This window comes from Lissotriton vulgaris, chromosome 9, assembly GCF_964263255.1.
Source record: "Lissotriton vulgaris chromosome 9, aLisVul1.2, whole genome shotgun sequence".
Classification (NCBI taxonomy): Eukaryota; Metazoa; Chordata; class Amphibia; order Caudata; family Salamandridae; genus Lissotriton; species Lissotriton vulgaris.
The window spans coordinates 1075392972-1075409979 of NC_141697.1; the positions used below are offsets into that span (position 1 = coordinate 1075392972).

General features: G+C 45.7%; 1 protein-coding gene across 4 annotated transcripts in view; it reads left to right on the plus strand.

The window, feature by feature from the left end:
• The window catches only part of PXK (PX domain containing serine/threonine kinase like), a 363685-nt gene that overhangs the window by 189468 nt on the left and 157209 nt on the right, over positions 1-17008 (plus strand). For all 4 annotated transcript variants that reach the window (XM_086939058.1, XM_086939056.1, XM_086939057.1 and 1 more), the window contains exons 6-7: positions 7607-7680; positions 13429-13503. In XM_086939058.1, the coding sequence (XP_086795184.1) occupies positions 7607-7680; positions 13429-13503 (149 nt within the window). The remainder of the gene's footprint in view (positions 1-7606; positions 7681-13428; positions 13504-17008) is intronic.

Sequence of the window (17008 nt, forward strand, 5' to 3'; positions counted from 1 at the left end):
AGAATGAGTTACTTTAATTGAATACTTTGCAAATTGGCAATAGACTTTTGGAATGCAATAGTTAGTTTGTTGCAGTAGGCAACACAATTTCAAACCCAATAACACCCTGAGCTCAATGGGAATTTCTAAAAGAAGGCAATAGATTACTTCTAGGATTACTTTTCTAGCTGCAGGACTGGATCCTAGATTCAGTCCTGAGATGGGTACTGTAAACAGTTAAGCAAAATCGGTTAAGTCACTGTAGTGATTTTTAAGTAATATTTTGGTATTTTAAAAGTTGACACAAATGAAATTTCACAGAAAAACAGTCAATGATTTCCTATGGAGAAATTCACTTAGCCGTTAAGTGGGGTTATGGTTACTCTTTCTAACTCAGGAATGGATCCAGCACTGGTACACCGCCTGTTATCAGTTGCAGGATTGTGTTTTTGTCATACAGGCGATTTTTAATGAATATTTGTAAGTTTGAAAAATTGACACTTAGAAACTTTTTCAACAAAAACCAGGCAATGTTATCCTATGGAAGGAAATTCAGACTGCAGGTAAAGTATGTTGGCGTTACTTTTGTAATCCATTGCTGGACTCCTAGGTCCAGCACTGGGACATATATCTTAAACAAGTAAGTAATTAAGTTTTTGTAGTTTGTACGATTTTTGAGGAATATTTGTATTTTGCAAAAATCGACACTTAGAAGTTTCCTATGGAAGAAAATTGAGTTAGCGGTAAGTACGGTTGTAATACTTTTCAGGGTCAGTGCTGGGCACCAAGTTCCAGCCATGGGATCTCTGCTGCCAGCAGGTGAGTAAATCGGATTTCGTTGTTCGGCTGATTTTAGACGAATATTTTAAAGTTTCAAAACTCCACACTTGGAAGAATTTTCAAGTGAAACCAGTCCATGTGACCCTATGGAAGAAAAGTGAGTTATCAGCTTTTGGGTAAGTTTTCGACTGGCAGAGTTAAGGTTCTGGGCATATACTCGGGGGTCTCCCAGGGTCAGGTAAGAACAGTTGTTACCCCCTCAGCGGCACAGGGGCGACTGGGTGCAGAGGTAGTTAGGCCCAATGTTATCCTATGGAAGGCAGGGGGCCCTTGGTTGGTGGCTACTGGCTAGCAGGCCATGTGGCTTTGGGAGCTGAGCTCCTGGTCACTTACTCCGGGCAAGTGGGGAAGTGAGATAGGATAGAGGTTGCACTCCCAGGGGCACTTGGTGGCTGGGTGCTGGGTGCTTTTGAGCCGTCGGGCGCTCAATGTTATTCAATGAAGATCTTGGAAAGTGGACAAAGGCTGCAGGCTCGGGGACGGAGATTCTTCAGGTGCGACCACCACTTCGAGAGGTAAGTTGGGAAACTGGAGGAGGGGTGGACACCCAGGAGTTGGGCACAGGAGGCCGTGGAGCGCCGGGTGCAGGGGTGTCTTTTGGCGTCTGGAAATCTTATCCTCAGCTGGTCGCGGTAGGGGAGTACCTGGTTCCGAGGCTGCAGGCGTCGTCTGGTTCGTCGAGGGAGTTCTTTGGGCACTGGACTTCGGGTCCCAGTCACCGGGGGGACGTCTTCGTGGTCTTGATTCACTCCAGCACAGGCCAGGCTTGGCGGGTGCAGAGTGTGCAAGGTTCGCGGTTCCGGACTGATGCCAGGGCTTGTTACTTGCTTTGAGCAGTACCACTGCTCGTGGGAGACCCATTTAGTCAGGGTCACAAGGCAGTCAGGTCCTCCAGGGTTTTTGAGGTTGCTGACCACTGGAGACGCCGGGGGATTAGCAGGAGCAGGTTCGAGGGTCGACAGGCCGGTAGGGCTGGGGCCAAATCAGTTGGTGTCTTCCTCTTTTTAGTGGCTGCATGGCAGGTCTTCTTGTTCCTTGTTCTTCTTTCTGGTTTCGGAATCTGGATCTAAGGAAGGAAGGTTCAGGGTGCCCCTAAATACTAAATTTAGGGGCGTTAACCCTTTCGATGCTGATGACGAGCTGAGCTCGTCATCACCCACGGGTGTCGTGTGCTGATGACGAGCTCAGCTCGTCATAGTGCCACTAAAATGGCATTTTCCAGCACAGGGGGGGGAAAACGCCCAGCAGCCATGTGGTTAAAGGTACGGCAAGGGCAGGGACCAGTGGGTGCCTGTCCTGGGGTGGGTACACCCCCTAGCCTGATCCTCTCCTGATGGAGGGGGGCAGGAGCCTAGCTGTGATTGAGCAGGGCTCCCCATCTTCAAGATGGCCGGAGCCCGGGGTCGTGCTTCACCTCACCTCTCCCACCTGAGGGGTGGAGTTGGCACAGGCTGGCACACCCCCCTTTCTGACGTAGGGTTTCCCGCCAGTCTTCCTGCCAGAGTGGGGGTCAGAACTGGTGGGGGCCAGTTGCTTAGTACAGCAAGTGGTCTGGAGAAGCTCACACAGGCGGAATGTCTTTGAAGCTTCCCCTGCCCATTATGGCATCACTGCACTTACAGTGCCCAGGAATGGCCCTGGGTACTGTAGGGGCACCAGGCTCATGCACCTGTGCTCACACCACTGGCATAGGGCACCCAGCTAGAGGGGTGGCTGATGTATGCCAGGGCAGTGGGTTGGTGGGCATGGCACACCGGGATGTGTGCCATGTCGACGCTTTGTTTAGTTCTGCACCAGGACACTCAGCCTGTAAAGGCAGTGTGTGTGTGTCAGGGTACAGGGCCCCCTAAGGGTGGCACAATAAGTGTTGCAGCCCTTAGGGGTCTTCTTTGGTCACAATGCCCTAGATACCTAGGGTACCATTTACTAGGGGGAGACATGTGGCCAGAGATGCCAATTGGGTTTAGGCTTTAGTACAGTTTTTAGGGAAGGAACAGAGGCCCTGGGTACCTGATTGGCAGGGACCCAGGGCACACCAAGGGAAAGTGCATCAGGTATCAGGCAAAAAGTGTGGGGGGGGTGTACTGCAACAGAAACTCACTTTCTTACAACTTGCTGCTGCTTGTCGTTAGTCTCTCAACTCTCAGCTCCCGCCCTACCTGCCCTCTGAAATGCTTTGTTCCATGGCACCAAAGAGGGCAGACCTTCCTTCTTGGTTCACACTATTATTTCCAGTACACCAGAAATAAACTACTCTGCCCATCTAAGTGCAGATTGAGCGGTGTACCCGTGAGAGTGGAGGAGGAAGCACATTAAAGCAGGACCTGTTAACATTACCAATGCTCGTTGCAACATATATGTGGTAGCACATGAACCAAAGGTGGGTTCTCTAATCATCTAACTATCCAGTCATGAATATATTTCATATTTCTTGTCACGCGTTTCCCATTAACAGTCATTAGGATGGTCTCTTTAAAGTAGTTCAAAAGTGTATCCTTTGTCCTATCCAGGCCACTATGATGCACAGTAAAAATCGATAATTCATACTTTTAATTGTCATCTCAGCTGTGTTCTCCTCTTATTCATTGGAGAAGAGCTGGTAACCGTGTGAGGTTCAGACCTTGAGGAGTTATCACTTTCTGCGGTATCCTTTTTTCAGCAGGATTTCTGACCCCCCAAACACTCTTCTGTACAGAATGCACTCTTACCTTTCTGCTCAAGGAGGTAGGGTCAGACTACACTTGTATCCCCCTGACCAGTTCATTTTCCCTTAGCAGATCCTCTTCCATGACTAAGCTGGCCAATGTTGTCATTCTCCGTCATATGGAAGGCAATCCTCACTAACTGAGAGGTAATCACCCTCCCAATGGGTTTAATGACTTTAAGGGAAAAAAAAATCAAGGGCATTACATGTCCTGTTCTAAGGAAGGGTGGTATGAATTGAAGAAGGTCCCCCACACACAAATCACACAAACAAAACGCTTGATGAATGTCTTCACCTCAGCAGCCCAGGAATATTATGCCTCCCAGAGTCTGGTACACTGAATCTTCACAGCTTCTCTCCTCGCTTCAGGTTTGTTTTGTATGAACATCACCAAAACGCTGACTACCAATCTTGCTTGGCACGTACACCTCGCTTTGGAGCCACCTTGCATACTGCAGCATGGCATACACTCCCAGTACTAGCAGAGTCAAATTAGGACATAATATCCTTTTAGCGAAACTCAGTGTTCCGTAAGTCTCCATCAGATACCCCTCTTGCACCTGAAACAAACAAACACTGTATGAAAATGTTTCACTTGTTATGCTCTTAACACCACTGACTTTTCATATGTGTTAGTTCAAAGTCTACCCTTTGAAATTAAGCCACAGGGATCCTTTTTAGTGGAGACCTGTAGACCTAAGAATTAAGGATTTTACTGGATGAATTCACAAAACTAACCATTTATTTGATGGTTGAGAGACCAAAACCCAACTTGGGATCGAGCGATAGCCGAGCACTTCTGTGAATCTGGAAATCCTGTGTCTTTTTTTTAATTTCCCGAAATAAAAATGTGTAACTATAGTCTCCCAAGGACAATTTAGTGCTAACTGGAATTGTATAAAACTAGCATAATATAACCCCACCCTCCTGATATGGGGATAAAAACGACGTGGATAATCTATATTCCAGAAATAAGAACTATTTTTGGGCTAGCAGTGCAAATAAAGTACACCTCAGACTACATGTTGTTTTTTGAAGAATTATAGCGAGGAAAGATGTGTTTTATTCAAGTATGTACATGTTGGAAGGTAAAAAAGGCCAATTGCTGACCAGCCATTTCTTCCAGGAGGTTTAACGCATTCCGAGCTGAAATGTCTCCCTTCAGCAGAAGTAGGGTCTTGTGTTGTTCATCGACTGGGGGCATGAGGTGAGAAACAGCCTCACCAATCCACATGGACATGCTGGCAGGTTTTGAAGATCTGTCCTTACTAATAGAAACATACATGCAAGTGCCCCCCCCCCGCAATCAGATTAGCAAACAACTGATTTAATTTTGGTTAATTTGAGTAAAAAGTGCTCTGTAACCACCAGGTATGCTATGAAAATTTGGCATTAGTAGCAAAAGGGCCTAGGTTTAGGACCTGGCCACACCCACATCTGATACAAAACAAATTTAGAACAGATCAGCTACCTGGTGCTGTTACGGTTGCTCCATTTTTCTTCCTTTTTGTACCTTTAGATGCTTTTTATATAGGGACATAGGAACCTGCAGGGTCTTTTAAAAGATCCCTCACTCACCTACCTAGTAGGTGACATGCTTCATCATTGGGTTCCCACCCTGGTTGCCAAATGCTTCAAGGGAGTGCTGCGACACCAGAATTACTGCGGAGCTGGTCGTTTTTTTCAGTGCTTCTTGTGCAAGTGACGTGGTGATTTATTAAAATTGGCTCGGGAAGCCTCACAATGGTTTATTTAATTAAGGGTTTGAGGGTTCCCGGTCAATGTTAAAAACAAGTGGTGGATATATTTTGGATATTAAATTGATCCCATGTATCCTCATTCAGGTCATCCTGCGTGTGGTCTACATGTTTCAGCCACTAGTAGTAGCCCTGAAGGGTCAATGTGGCTTTCTTCAGGACCAGAGAATGTAGTGCATGCGTCCTAAAGCACGCACGGCAAGGGTATATGTAGAAGGTACTTACAACATATCCTTGTGATTGTTCGAGCACAATATGTCTTGTATTGTGTCCTGTGGAGAAAAATTAAAGGTAAAAAGAAAGAGATCAACAAAAAAAAATAATCGGTGGTCATTCAATTGAAGGGCTAAGTATCGTAGACTCATTCACAGCCCTGACTTATGATCGTATCGGCTCACTCACTTCAGCTCGGTAGTGATGAAGTGTGTTTCATTTACATCCATACTCATGCTTAGTTCTAGGATGTCAGGGAAAAATTCATACAATGAAAAAAAACATGTCGAGAGACATAGTCATATACAGTGCTTGTAGACGAGCACATGTACCGCGCCCCATCATGCCTGTTAATGTTTTAACACAGAGGAATCGAGGATCTATTTCCAAAGTTATGCCAAACGGCATCACCAACCAGGGCTTTAAGTGGGATGAAAAAACTGGGTGAGGGGTTGTCTCTCAAAGGGGCGTGGTCAATGTAATTAAGGGCTTGGCTTAAAACACGTAAGCTAAAAATCTGTGTTTAGCGCAGTGTGCCGATTGCATCCAGTCACATCATACCTACAAGTCAGGACTATTGGCTTTGTCAATGGTTGTTAGTTGCATTAGATAAATAAGCAGCAACTATGGCTTATATATAATATTGAAAAAACTTCCACTTTAAGCCTTGGTGACACCACAACGATGTTGCTGCTCCTGAGTTTCAAAAAGAGAAGGGGAATCCAGAGAGAAAATAACTCTCTTTAAAGGATTTCCCTTCTTCTACAACGCTCACCACGCGCACATCGATGTGCCAGCTGTCACTGCAGTCCGGAAAAAAAAACGGCCCGTCTGTGCCAGGGCACAAAACCGAGCCCAATAGAGACCCGTTTCGAGGCGTCCTTAAAAAAACTGCCGGTGCTCAGACCCGGTGAGACCTGGCCCACTTAAAAACTCGTGTCACCAACTATATCTACTCATGCAGTGCTCTCTAGATTCCTACTGGTCATGTGCACCTTGTTCCCAGTCAAACCCTCACATTTCTCAGATGCGAAGTGGAGGGTGACAAATTGTGGTGTTTTTAATGCGTGCCCGACTTTTTTTTAATCTCCATACTACATGCAGACTAACTCGAACTGCTCACACACATGCTCTTAAAGTGCGACATGCTTTTAACCGTGTGTGCTTATTATCCCGAGCTCGATGTTTTGTTTAAACACACCGTGCTCGTGAGTAAGAATGATCTTTTGAGAGTAACAGTTACTACCGTTTATGTTCGAGGCAGGATTCCTCATGGGTTACTGCTCAGACGTGGGCTAAATAGGCAACATTTTGAAAGATACCCAAGGTCATAATGTTAACTGTCACTTTTCGAAGTTCAAATTACTCCCCAGCCTCGCACAGAGGCGTGATCCCACATCTGCCCATCACTGCCTTGAATTGTTTAAGGGGCAGTTTGTTCCACAGAATGAGGACCTACCACCAGGCAGCATAAACGATAGGGCCTTCATGTTGACATGAATATGTTTTGCTGCTTATTAGTATTTGATATACATTAAATAAGTAATGTAAATGTAAATTGATACTTGTATAGCGCACTACTCACCCGCAAGGGTCTCAAGGCGCTTGTACGAATACCGCTGTGGAACCCATCCTGGCTTTCCCTGTGAGGCGTCCACTCCTGGGCACCCCCAAGGTGGAGGCCAGGCATCCTTAGCGTTGTGGGGGCCGTTGTGGAGATTAAGCAAGCTATTGCCCAGAGTTGCAGAGTGGGACTCCATGATTGGAATCGGCACCGAGGCGAGAATTATCAGGTCCGTGGAACTTTGAGCCCTAGACCCGTTGAGGCAGGGAATTAAACCCTGGTCCCGGGCTAGACCTCTGCATCAGGGTCTGCCGCTCTAACCATTGAGCCACACTTCTCCACTTTTTTTCAAACCTTTATATACGAAGAATTAAGAACTGTGCTTTCATGTGTAAACTTTTTTTTTTTTACTATCTCTGGTATATTTAGAGTTTGCACCTGCACTGTTAGTGTAGCATAGCAGGCTTTGGACTTTGTTGTCCTACTGATGCTGATGCCTTCTGTTCACTGCTGCAGCTCTTTTCACTTTGATTATTTTTCTCTGTCCAGGTTGGCGAATACGTAAAAAGTATTTTCTCATGAAGTGGAAAACCCAGTCAAAGGAGCGTCTGGTGCTGTGCTGGGTATGCCAACATGTTATGTTTATTCTCCTACTGAATGTGCTGCAGCATGTTTTTCACCGTTCTTTGAAATAGTTGCCTGCATTGTGCAAGTGCTGTTTTTCATTTCTGGTTTGTATTAACTTTTAGCATAGCAAACACATCATATATGTGGTCAGCATGTTTATTTTCATAATTGGATGCTAGTTCTTTTGTACCTGGTGGTTCCAAAGTCAACTATTGGAAAGCCGTTTGACCAAAGCAATTGACAAAAAACACAGGGTCTGGCTTTCATTCTGGTTTGAAGGCTCCTGGCCTATTTTGATTCATGGTAGTCAATCTGGACTGAATGGGACTTGTCTGTTTTTCATTGTATGACTTAAAGAATGTCAAGGTTGCAGGCTGACCCCCTGTACTGTTGCGCATATGTCATGTGTTCCTGGTTGCCCTGCAAGGCACGGTCTCGATGTATCAATGCACAGACCAACTTCAAGGGTAGCTGATCCATCCACACACTCCACTTCTCTAAAAAATGTGGCTCATGCCGGGCTGTGCTTTTATCCTGGGGGCAAAGCAAACCGCACCTTCATTCCTGTCTCGACAAATAGGTAAAACCACGTTTCTCCGACACCCAGGTTACACATATCTCTTTCCTCTGGCTGACTTCACCAACACCAAGGTCGCGTTACACCGGGCTCCTCCTAGACGATCTCTTCTCCTGCTGGGTTGTCATTCTCCTTCCTTCTCTCAGAAGGTGGACTACTTTCGGCAGCCCACGCAGCAACACCATGCACTCGCCTAATCCCTGTTGATGAGAGGTAATGACCTCGAAACACGTGTCCAGGGATGGCAAGCATATCAGTGAACACCCTTAAGACTCAAGACTCTGGTAGAAGCGCACCCGTTGATACCTACTACATCGACCATCATGCTCCGGGGTCACACGCTGATGGGACGAGCAGTGTGCGACCTCTTTTGGAAATACTACTTTCTAGGCACGTCCGGCCAGGGGAACAGCTTATTGTAGTAAGGGATAGATTCAGGTAATGTACTCTCACATCTGTGAAACTGGCTGTCAGAAGACTCTTGTGCAACTAGAGCTGGTGTTTGCCTAAGTACACCGCAGATCACTGCCTTTCCTGCTATTAGAGATTTTTATACTGGAACAACAAGAGGGTTAGTGGGTCCCATTTTTATACAGTCAAATCAGACAGGAGGTGTGACTCCACTAGCTGCACTTTCAGAACTGTTTTATGGTGGTTCTCCTTTGAAGTGTTCTTTACGAACTGTTCTCCAGACACAGACTTTGTATACAGTGATTCTCATAGCAGGGTTGTATCCAGCCTGGAGCATCCACAACAGAGGTACAAAGAGCGTTGAGTCTTTTTTTGGTGCCGGGCTATTATCAGCCATATTAAAGAGTGATGAGGGGAAAGAAAAAAGACTAGCCTCACATAAAGGGGTCCCTTTTGCAAGGAAGAAAAGAGACCATAGTGCCACCCTTTACCCTCACCAGCTACCAAATGGTAGTGCTACCGAAAGATTTTTCAGCAGAAGGCCCAACTGAATTATTAACGGAACCTTGTCTCGCCACTTCAGTAGCTAGGCCTCCTCCCTCTAGTTTCAGGTATGTCAGCAATTCACTTCCAATGTCTAGGAAAACAACTTCACCACCAAGGTGTGCATAAGGCCAGGCCTCAGATATCTCAGAACAGATCCCACATGCCTCCTTTACTTTGGCTCACTCAGATGAATGTACCACACAGGGTACATACACAAACATGTTAGCGCTAGGATCCAGTAGGATCCAGTTAAACATATAGCAGTGGGTTTTTACAGAAGAGGCATTCTGACATCACTGCTCTACTTTAGTCCACTGTCAGTGCAGTGAGGACAGGCTTGGCGCTCCCTTTCAGGTCACGGGACATTTCAATGCTCTCATTCATGTCAAGGCATATGCCTAGGCCTCTGCGCAAACACTAGATTAGTGTGAAGCCAGGGCAAACAGTACAAATCCAGGATACCAGATACACTCAGTCAGGCACTAGGGGTAGTAGAACTCAACTATATACTATGCAGGGAACATTCCCATTCTGCCACCCTATTTCGCCCCCCCTCTGCGCACCTCAGTTGAGCAGTTGAGTAGCGGTAAAAGAGGCGTGGAGGAGCTGTGTATAAAACACCTGCCTAAAGCCCCTGTCCCATCTTCAAACTGGTATCCTCACTCCCCACCCCTGTGGCAGTTCCTTCCTTCCTCCACCAAAATACTTTAAAAAAAACTGTTTGCATTTGACCACCCACCCACAACACACTTAGTCTTACCCACCCCACCCCAGTTTTAAAAGGAACCTACCTGATAACTTGCCACCCTCACCTACCAGCCTTTGAAACATTTACCCTCTCATTCCCGGCCCAAATTAAAAAAAGAAATTGCCATCCCACACAAACCACACACTCTCTATAGACACCTCCGCACACATATAAACACAAATAATACCTGGCCTCCTGCAATCCAGCCCTCACTTTAACCATGCCTGTGCCCTGCCTTGCCCCTCTCACTGAAGTCGCACTCTCAGCTCTTCATTGGGCAGAGATCGTCTGCAGCGCTTACAAGCTTTCTGAGAGTCACCATGTTAATATGGGTGTGATGTCACTAGTGACATTACAAACATCACACCCCACCACTGACCATGTGAATGAGTCTACTGGAGGGGCTAAGGACACCACCTACTACTGCCCCCACTTCTTCCTTAGCCAACCCCACCAGCCCGAGCCATTGTTAGGTCTGACTTGAATAGCACAGCTGTAGCCAGATGTAATGTGATCAACCTAAAAAAGAGCTTTCAGAAGTACTACAGAGAGGGACTTTGGCTCCGTCTGCATGTTGGTAGTCAGGAGTACATGTTTTGATTGGACAGAAGTTGTGTGGTACCACAGAAAAAAAGGCTTCTCCTCCACACAGATGTGAATATTTTGTTTATTTATTATACACACATTTGCATTGTAATGCTGTTGTAGATAACCATATGAATCATGGGTTTGTTTCTCTGGCAGCAGCACCGATGGGTGGAAGACATTCGGAATATATTGCAGTTCCAGAACCCTCCTTTACCATCATGAACTTTAGACTTCATAGTGCAGTTTTGTGTTTAAAACCTGTATGGGATGCCAGGGCTTTGATAATCTACGTGGATGTTTAGTTAACAGTGCAGCTGCCATCTAACCTTAAGTGATCAACAAAGAACATTTAGAGTACTACTGAGAAAGGGACTTAGGCTCTGGTGACATAGTATCAGAAACCATGGGCATAGAGTGTTTGCTCTCCGGGAATCCTCGTTAGACCCCCTTATGAGAGGGTAGTATTTTGCTTAGCCAACTGTAATTTTCCATATTTTTCCATTTTTATGACTGTGAGCTTATGGTTGCCTTGTGGAAAAATTTACGTTCAATACTGTAGGCGTGAGTTGGTTACGCTGCTAATCTAAATGCCTGATTTGTGCACTGGGAAACTTTATGTCCAGTGCCAAAGGTCTGGTCTGCTTATTATGAAACATTATGACAAAGGCAGTTGACCTAGCTTATTTATTGTGGAAAGCATTTCTTAAAGCTAGTAAACATTAAACAGATGTCTGCTATCACATTGTGTTACAGGCCACAAACGGGTATTTTGTTACTCATGTAATCTCACCGATTACCCTAGTAGGCAGGAGTTTTGTCATTGACCTCCACCCTGACAAACACTGAGGGGTTTCACTGTGAAGATACTTGTTAAGTCCTGTTGCAATGAGTAGTGTATTGTTTTGCAAGCTGTATTTGTCTACATAGTTTTAATTCTAGAACTATATGCATGTTGGTTGTCAGTTTTTGGGCTCTTATATAGTCCAATGATGGGTAAGGTATAAAGCCAGTGGTAAAGGGAAAAGACTCGATCAGTACACTGGGAAAAGTCATGCCAAATTTCATGTGTTTTGATCTGTCAAATATGAAAAATCATAACAAAGCCAGTAGGCTTGACCTATTCATTGTGAAAAGTGTTAAAGACAATTGAATTTTAAGGATGGGTTATTACAGTGTGGTAAAGCTTGTTGGCAGGTATTTTGTTGCTTGGAATTTCACAGATGACCTTAGTTGGTAAGGGTTTTAGTGTTATTGATCCACCTGAGCAAACCCTAGGGATAGAACATGTGCACCTCAATAACTCTTGTTATACTCTTTTAGGACAGACCGTGTTTTGCTTTACCAACTGTAATTTTGTATACCTTTGTGGATTTATATCTCTGCCAGATAGTTACCTTGTGGAAAGCTTACTCACAGTACAGTAGGCTTGAATTGGTTATGTATATAATATAGGCTGTAGTCCTGAATATTTATTATGAAAAGTTACAAAAAAGGCAGTGAGCCGGACATATTGATCGTGAAAAGCTTATGTTAAAGTCAATAGGCATTTAAAGGTGGATTGTTTATACTCCTTAAAGCCTACAGGTAGCTATTTTGTTACATGAAATGTCATGGATTATCTTTGTAGGGAAGGCGTTTGATGTTGGTTACACCTCTCACAAGCCCTAGGGGAGGCGAGTTGCACTGTAATAATTCTTATTAGAATCTCCTCTTAGCTGTCTACCACGTTCTTGGAACAAAACAAATAAATAATGTATTAAATAATTCATACATCCATTTACATAACTATGTATCTGCATAGATGCATAGGGGGCTTTGGGTCAGTATGTATAGATACATAGCCGGGGCTTTTGGTCATATCTGTTCTGCCATTGGTTTGTCTGAGTGTCAGTTACACTCTGGTTACATCCATGACAGCATTCAGCATGGGGTAATGGTTTAGTCCACATCAGTCATTGGCACCCTTGCCCTTTGAAGGACTGCATTTTTTGATGCATATATGTACATCTACCTACAAATGAGTGTGCTTCAGTGTCTGGGCTGATTGGCCAGTCCTTTCACTTTCAATGTTCTCCTCTACTAGTTCTCCTTTCATTTCTTTCCTTCTCCTCTTTTTATTTTGATGTTTTTTTGAGAGGACATTACAGATCTCCAAGGCAGTGGTAAAGTGTCGCTTGCTTCCCGCTCATTTCATTTGCATTGTGCCACATTCTGCGTTACTACTTCCTTTATACAAGAGACCATTATGGAATGCTATTGTCCATAGAATATTATTGCATTAAATTTCCAAGCTGGCCTTATATTGGTTTTCAATGTGGCGCCCATGCTGGAACTTTAAAACAACAATAAACTATCTGCAATATATCTATACAATGGATGCCTACTTCTGTGTTCAGTTTTGTTATTGCAAGCATATCCTTTTCTACTTGTATTCTTTTTATTCTGCATATGATGCATATTTATGCTTACTGAGGTTGATTCAGAGGGTGAATGAAAGAATGAGGTGGTGGATGGATGAAAGGATGCATGAGTGCAAAGAAATATATAATGAGTTATTGAGTGCCTAATCCCATCAGTAACACAAAAGGCACTTTCATTCATAAGCCAGACCTATTACTTGGCCAGTGCTTGTTTAATATATGCATCTTGTACGCATTCAACGTGACACCCTGTAGGCAGGCTTTACTTTTCCAACTGATCAACAGCTAAAAAGAAGAAAAACATTCCATGTGACCCTTAGTCAGCAAAAGTGTTTTCCATCCAGATCGGCTTAAGCCTGGATGTTGTTTACGTTGGGTTGGAGGTTTGCCGAGTCATTTGAACGTGTTGAGCAGTAATGTGCTGATCCTTACTACTGTATCTCTCTCTCTTCAGGCTGACCTTGGCCCAGACAAATACTTGTCTGACAAAGACTTCCAGTGCGCAGTGAAACTTCTTCCTTCCTGCTCGGTGAGTTTCTTTGGAATGACCTTTGAACCGTGAAGCTTAACATGCATTTTGGTTGCTGATCACGCAGAAAATGCTTTGCAGTGGCTTATGCTGTAACCTGAACTAATCCGTATTAGCATATAAAGCCTTTTTCTTGTTTTTATGGTGCATATTATGAAAATCGTGAGGTTTGTTGTGATGTAATAGTTTTGTAAAGGATAAACCTGTAAATCAAAGTAATGGCTTGAATCCACACCTTTTACTCTAAAAGTGCACGTGGGTTGCGGGGGGGGGGGGGGGGGAGGGCTGGAACTGGAAGTCAGTTTGCTAAAGTAGTATATAGCGCTGCTATTAAAGGTTGCATATGCACTTGGTTAAATCCTGACCTTAGTAGTCATTAGGTAATTAATTAAAATAGTTCACAAGCATTCTGTTAAACTGCCCAAAACACATCAGCAGTTACAATTTACAGGTGTGGTCCTCGGCTAAAGTAGGCCTCTCCCTCTCCTTAGTCCTACTGCTGTTGTGGACCTTACAGTTAATTTTAATGTAGTTAAGTTTCCATGTCTACTTTAAATCTAGTATTTGCTCAGAAGCTCATTGCAGTTTATTATAGCCATTGGGGTAGTTTGTATAGCAATACATATCTGATAGAGACTCCTAGCTGCAGATTCCTTAACTTGTGAATTATTTCCAGGTGTCCGATTGTATCTGTAAATTTTTCTTAAGCTGTATCCTCTGTGATGTCGTTCGGCACTGCGGGGCATCATCCGTGCTGTGTGATTTGCACAGTGCCCCCCCCCCTCCCCAACATGCTGGTGTCCGTACTTTTCATTCCACGCTATTTAGCGTACATCCGCAGAAGAGCTGCCCCTTAGTCAATTTTTTTTTTTTTTTTTAAAACTTTATTGGTAGGAAGGAATAATGGTCAATCAATTGCATACAATCATTTTGTAATCTTGTAGTTCGTACATCATTTCTGTGCAATAAATCGCGGGCTACAATTACGTAATCAAGACATAGTGCCTGCCGTGACATGGGTCTCGTCTAAGCTTTCGACTTGCCCCATCTGTTCACAATGTGCATTACCTCGACGATCCCTCTTCCCTGTTCCAGTGATGGCTATGTCTCCCTCCTCTAACTACTAAAAACAAATTCCCCAACATATCCCCCCAACCCTGTGTCATCACATCCCCGTAACTCCCCCCACAGCTCGTAGTCACCTGTGCCGCTGATCGTATCACAAGAAATGTTCAGGCCAGGGCCACCTGCATACTCATGTTACATGCCTGAGGCCTCCCTCTACCCGTTGGTCATTCACTCCTCCTCTCCCTCGGAGTCCGATTCCTCTCCCTCCGGCAAGGGCTCACAAAGTTCCCCTCTGTACAAGTTCCATGCCGCCCAAACTTTGTTCCATTTCCTGGGCGCCGCTCGAATCACATAAACCGCTCTCTCTGTTACCATTAGGACGTCCATGTTTTTGGCCCACCTATTGGCGGTGGGTGCTTCTTGTGCCCCCCATTTCTGTGCTATATCCCGCTTAGCCACGGTCAATGCCAGTGTCGCCCAAATCAGTTCATATCTACCCAGGTCGTTCGGGTCCCAAATGTTTAGAAGGCATTTACGCGGTTCAGGCAGGACTGAAAGTTTTAGGGCCTGGGAGATGGATCGGAGCACCTGTCTCCAGAATTCACGTATCTGGGGGCATTCCCATAGTGTGTGGAACAATGTCCCTTCCTCCCCGCAGCCTCGCAAACAGTAGGGGTGTGTTGCTCTTTGTATTTTGTGCAGCAGTGTTCTGGTGTAATAGATGCGGTGTAAGATTTTAAGTTGGACCAGTCTGAGCCTACTAGAGATTCCCACCTCCTTTGGGGAGGCCCGGGCCTCATTCCACTCAAACTCGTCTGTATCGCCTAGCTCCCCCTCCCACTTCTCCTTAAGTTTTAGCGTCGGGTCTTTGAGGTTGTTGATTAGCTTCTTGTATGTGAGGGAGGTGGCGCTCTGGAGCATGAAGTCAGTTAGCAATCTATCCTCCAAAGGAGAGGAGTCTGGTAGTGCGGTGCCGGCCGGGATGGCCTGTATTAATGCATGCCTAATCTGGACATACCTAAACGTTTCTGTGGGTCCGAGGTTGTATTGCTGTTGCAACTGTGGAAATGATAATACTGAGTCGTTTTCCCAGATGTCTCCTATTGTGGAGATACCTATCGAGTCCCACCGGTCAAACCCTTTACAGCTTCTCAGATTCCCCAGCGCTTTCGTGTCCCACAAGGGTGTCATTTTAGTGAGTCGGCCTGCCCACCCCAGACGGATCTGCGTCACGTGCCATAGTGCCGCCGTGTGTTTGGTCGGACCGATCAGGGCCTTCAGTTGTGACTTGTTGTAAAGTACGGACAGCATACAGTCCGTCCCCAGTTGTGACCAGTCCGCCCGATAGGCCGGGTCGTTCTTCGGGGCGTGGATCCAGTAATTTATAATCTTGAGTTGGGCCGCCCAGTAATAGAGCTGAATGTTGGGGAGTGCTATGCCACCCTCGTACCAGCTCTTTACCAGTTTGTCATAGGCTATGCGCGCCGGGCCCGTGTTCCAGAGCAGGACCGTGACTAGTGCCACTATCTGCTGAAAATAACGCTGCGGCACCAGGTGCGGAGTGTTTTCCAGTACGTAAAGGAGTCGTGGGAGGGCCATCATCTTGTACAGTGCCGCCCTGCCCAGTAGGGTCAGGGGGAGGGCTGCCCAGTGCTTAACATCCGCTCGCAGGCGGTCAATAGGCGGTTTTAGGTTGTTTACGAAAAAGTCTGTTTCCTCGCTTGCGATGATGATACCCAGATACTTGAAAGAGGCCGACGTCTTAAGCATAGGACAGTTCCCTTGTAATCTCGGCTCTGGGCCTTTCAGTGTGTATATGGTGGATTTCGACCAATTGAGAGTGTAACCCGATGCGTGCCCATGTGTGTCGCAAAGATCTAATAGTGCTGGGATGCCGGTCTCGGGTGTGGTCATGTATATAAGCATATCGTCCGCATATAGTGAGACTTTGTCCTCCCACCCCTCCTCCCATTTGATACCCGCGAATAGTGGCGTTGATCTGATTTGGATGGCCAAGGGTTCAAGTACCAGCGCAAAGAGCAGAGGGGATAGGGGGCAGCCCTGTCTGGTCCCCCTGCCCAGTGGGAATCTAGGCGATGTGTGGCCGTTGGCCACCACTTGTGCCACGGGTTTCGTGTAGAGCAGCCGTATCCACCGAATGTATTTCGGGCCAAAACCCATGCGTTCCAGCACCACAAAGAGGTATTCCCATTCTACTAGGTCGAACGCCATTTTGGCGTCGAGGGAGAGGATTACCGCTTGTTCCGTGAGGAGGTGCGCCCGGGCTAACACTCCGTGGACTCGCCGGAGATTTAGCGCCGTACTCCGGTGGGGCATGAAGCCCGACTGGTCTGGGTGGATTAGGGTGCTAAGATGGGGCATCAACCGGGTAGCCAGAAGTTTAGCTAGTATTTTGGCCTCGATGTTCAGTAAAGAT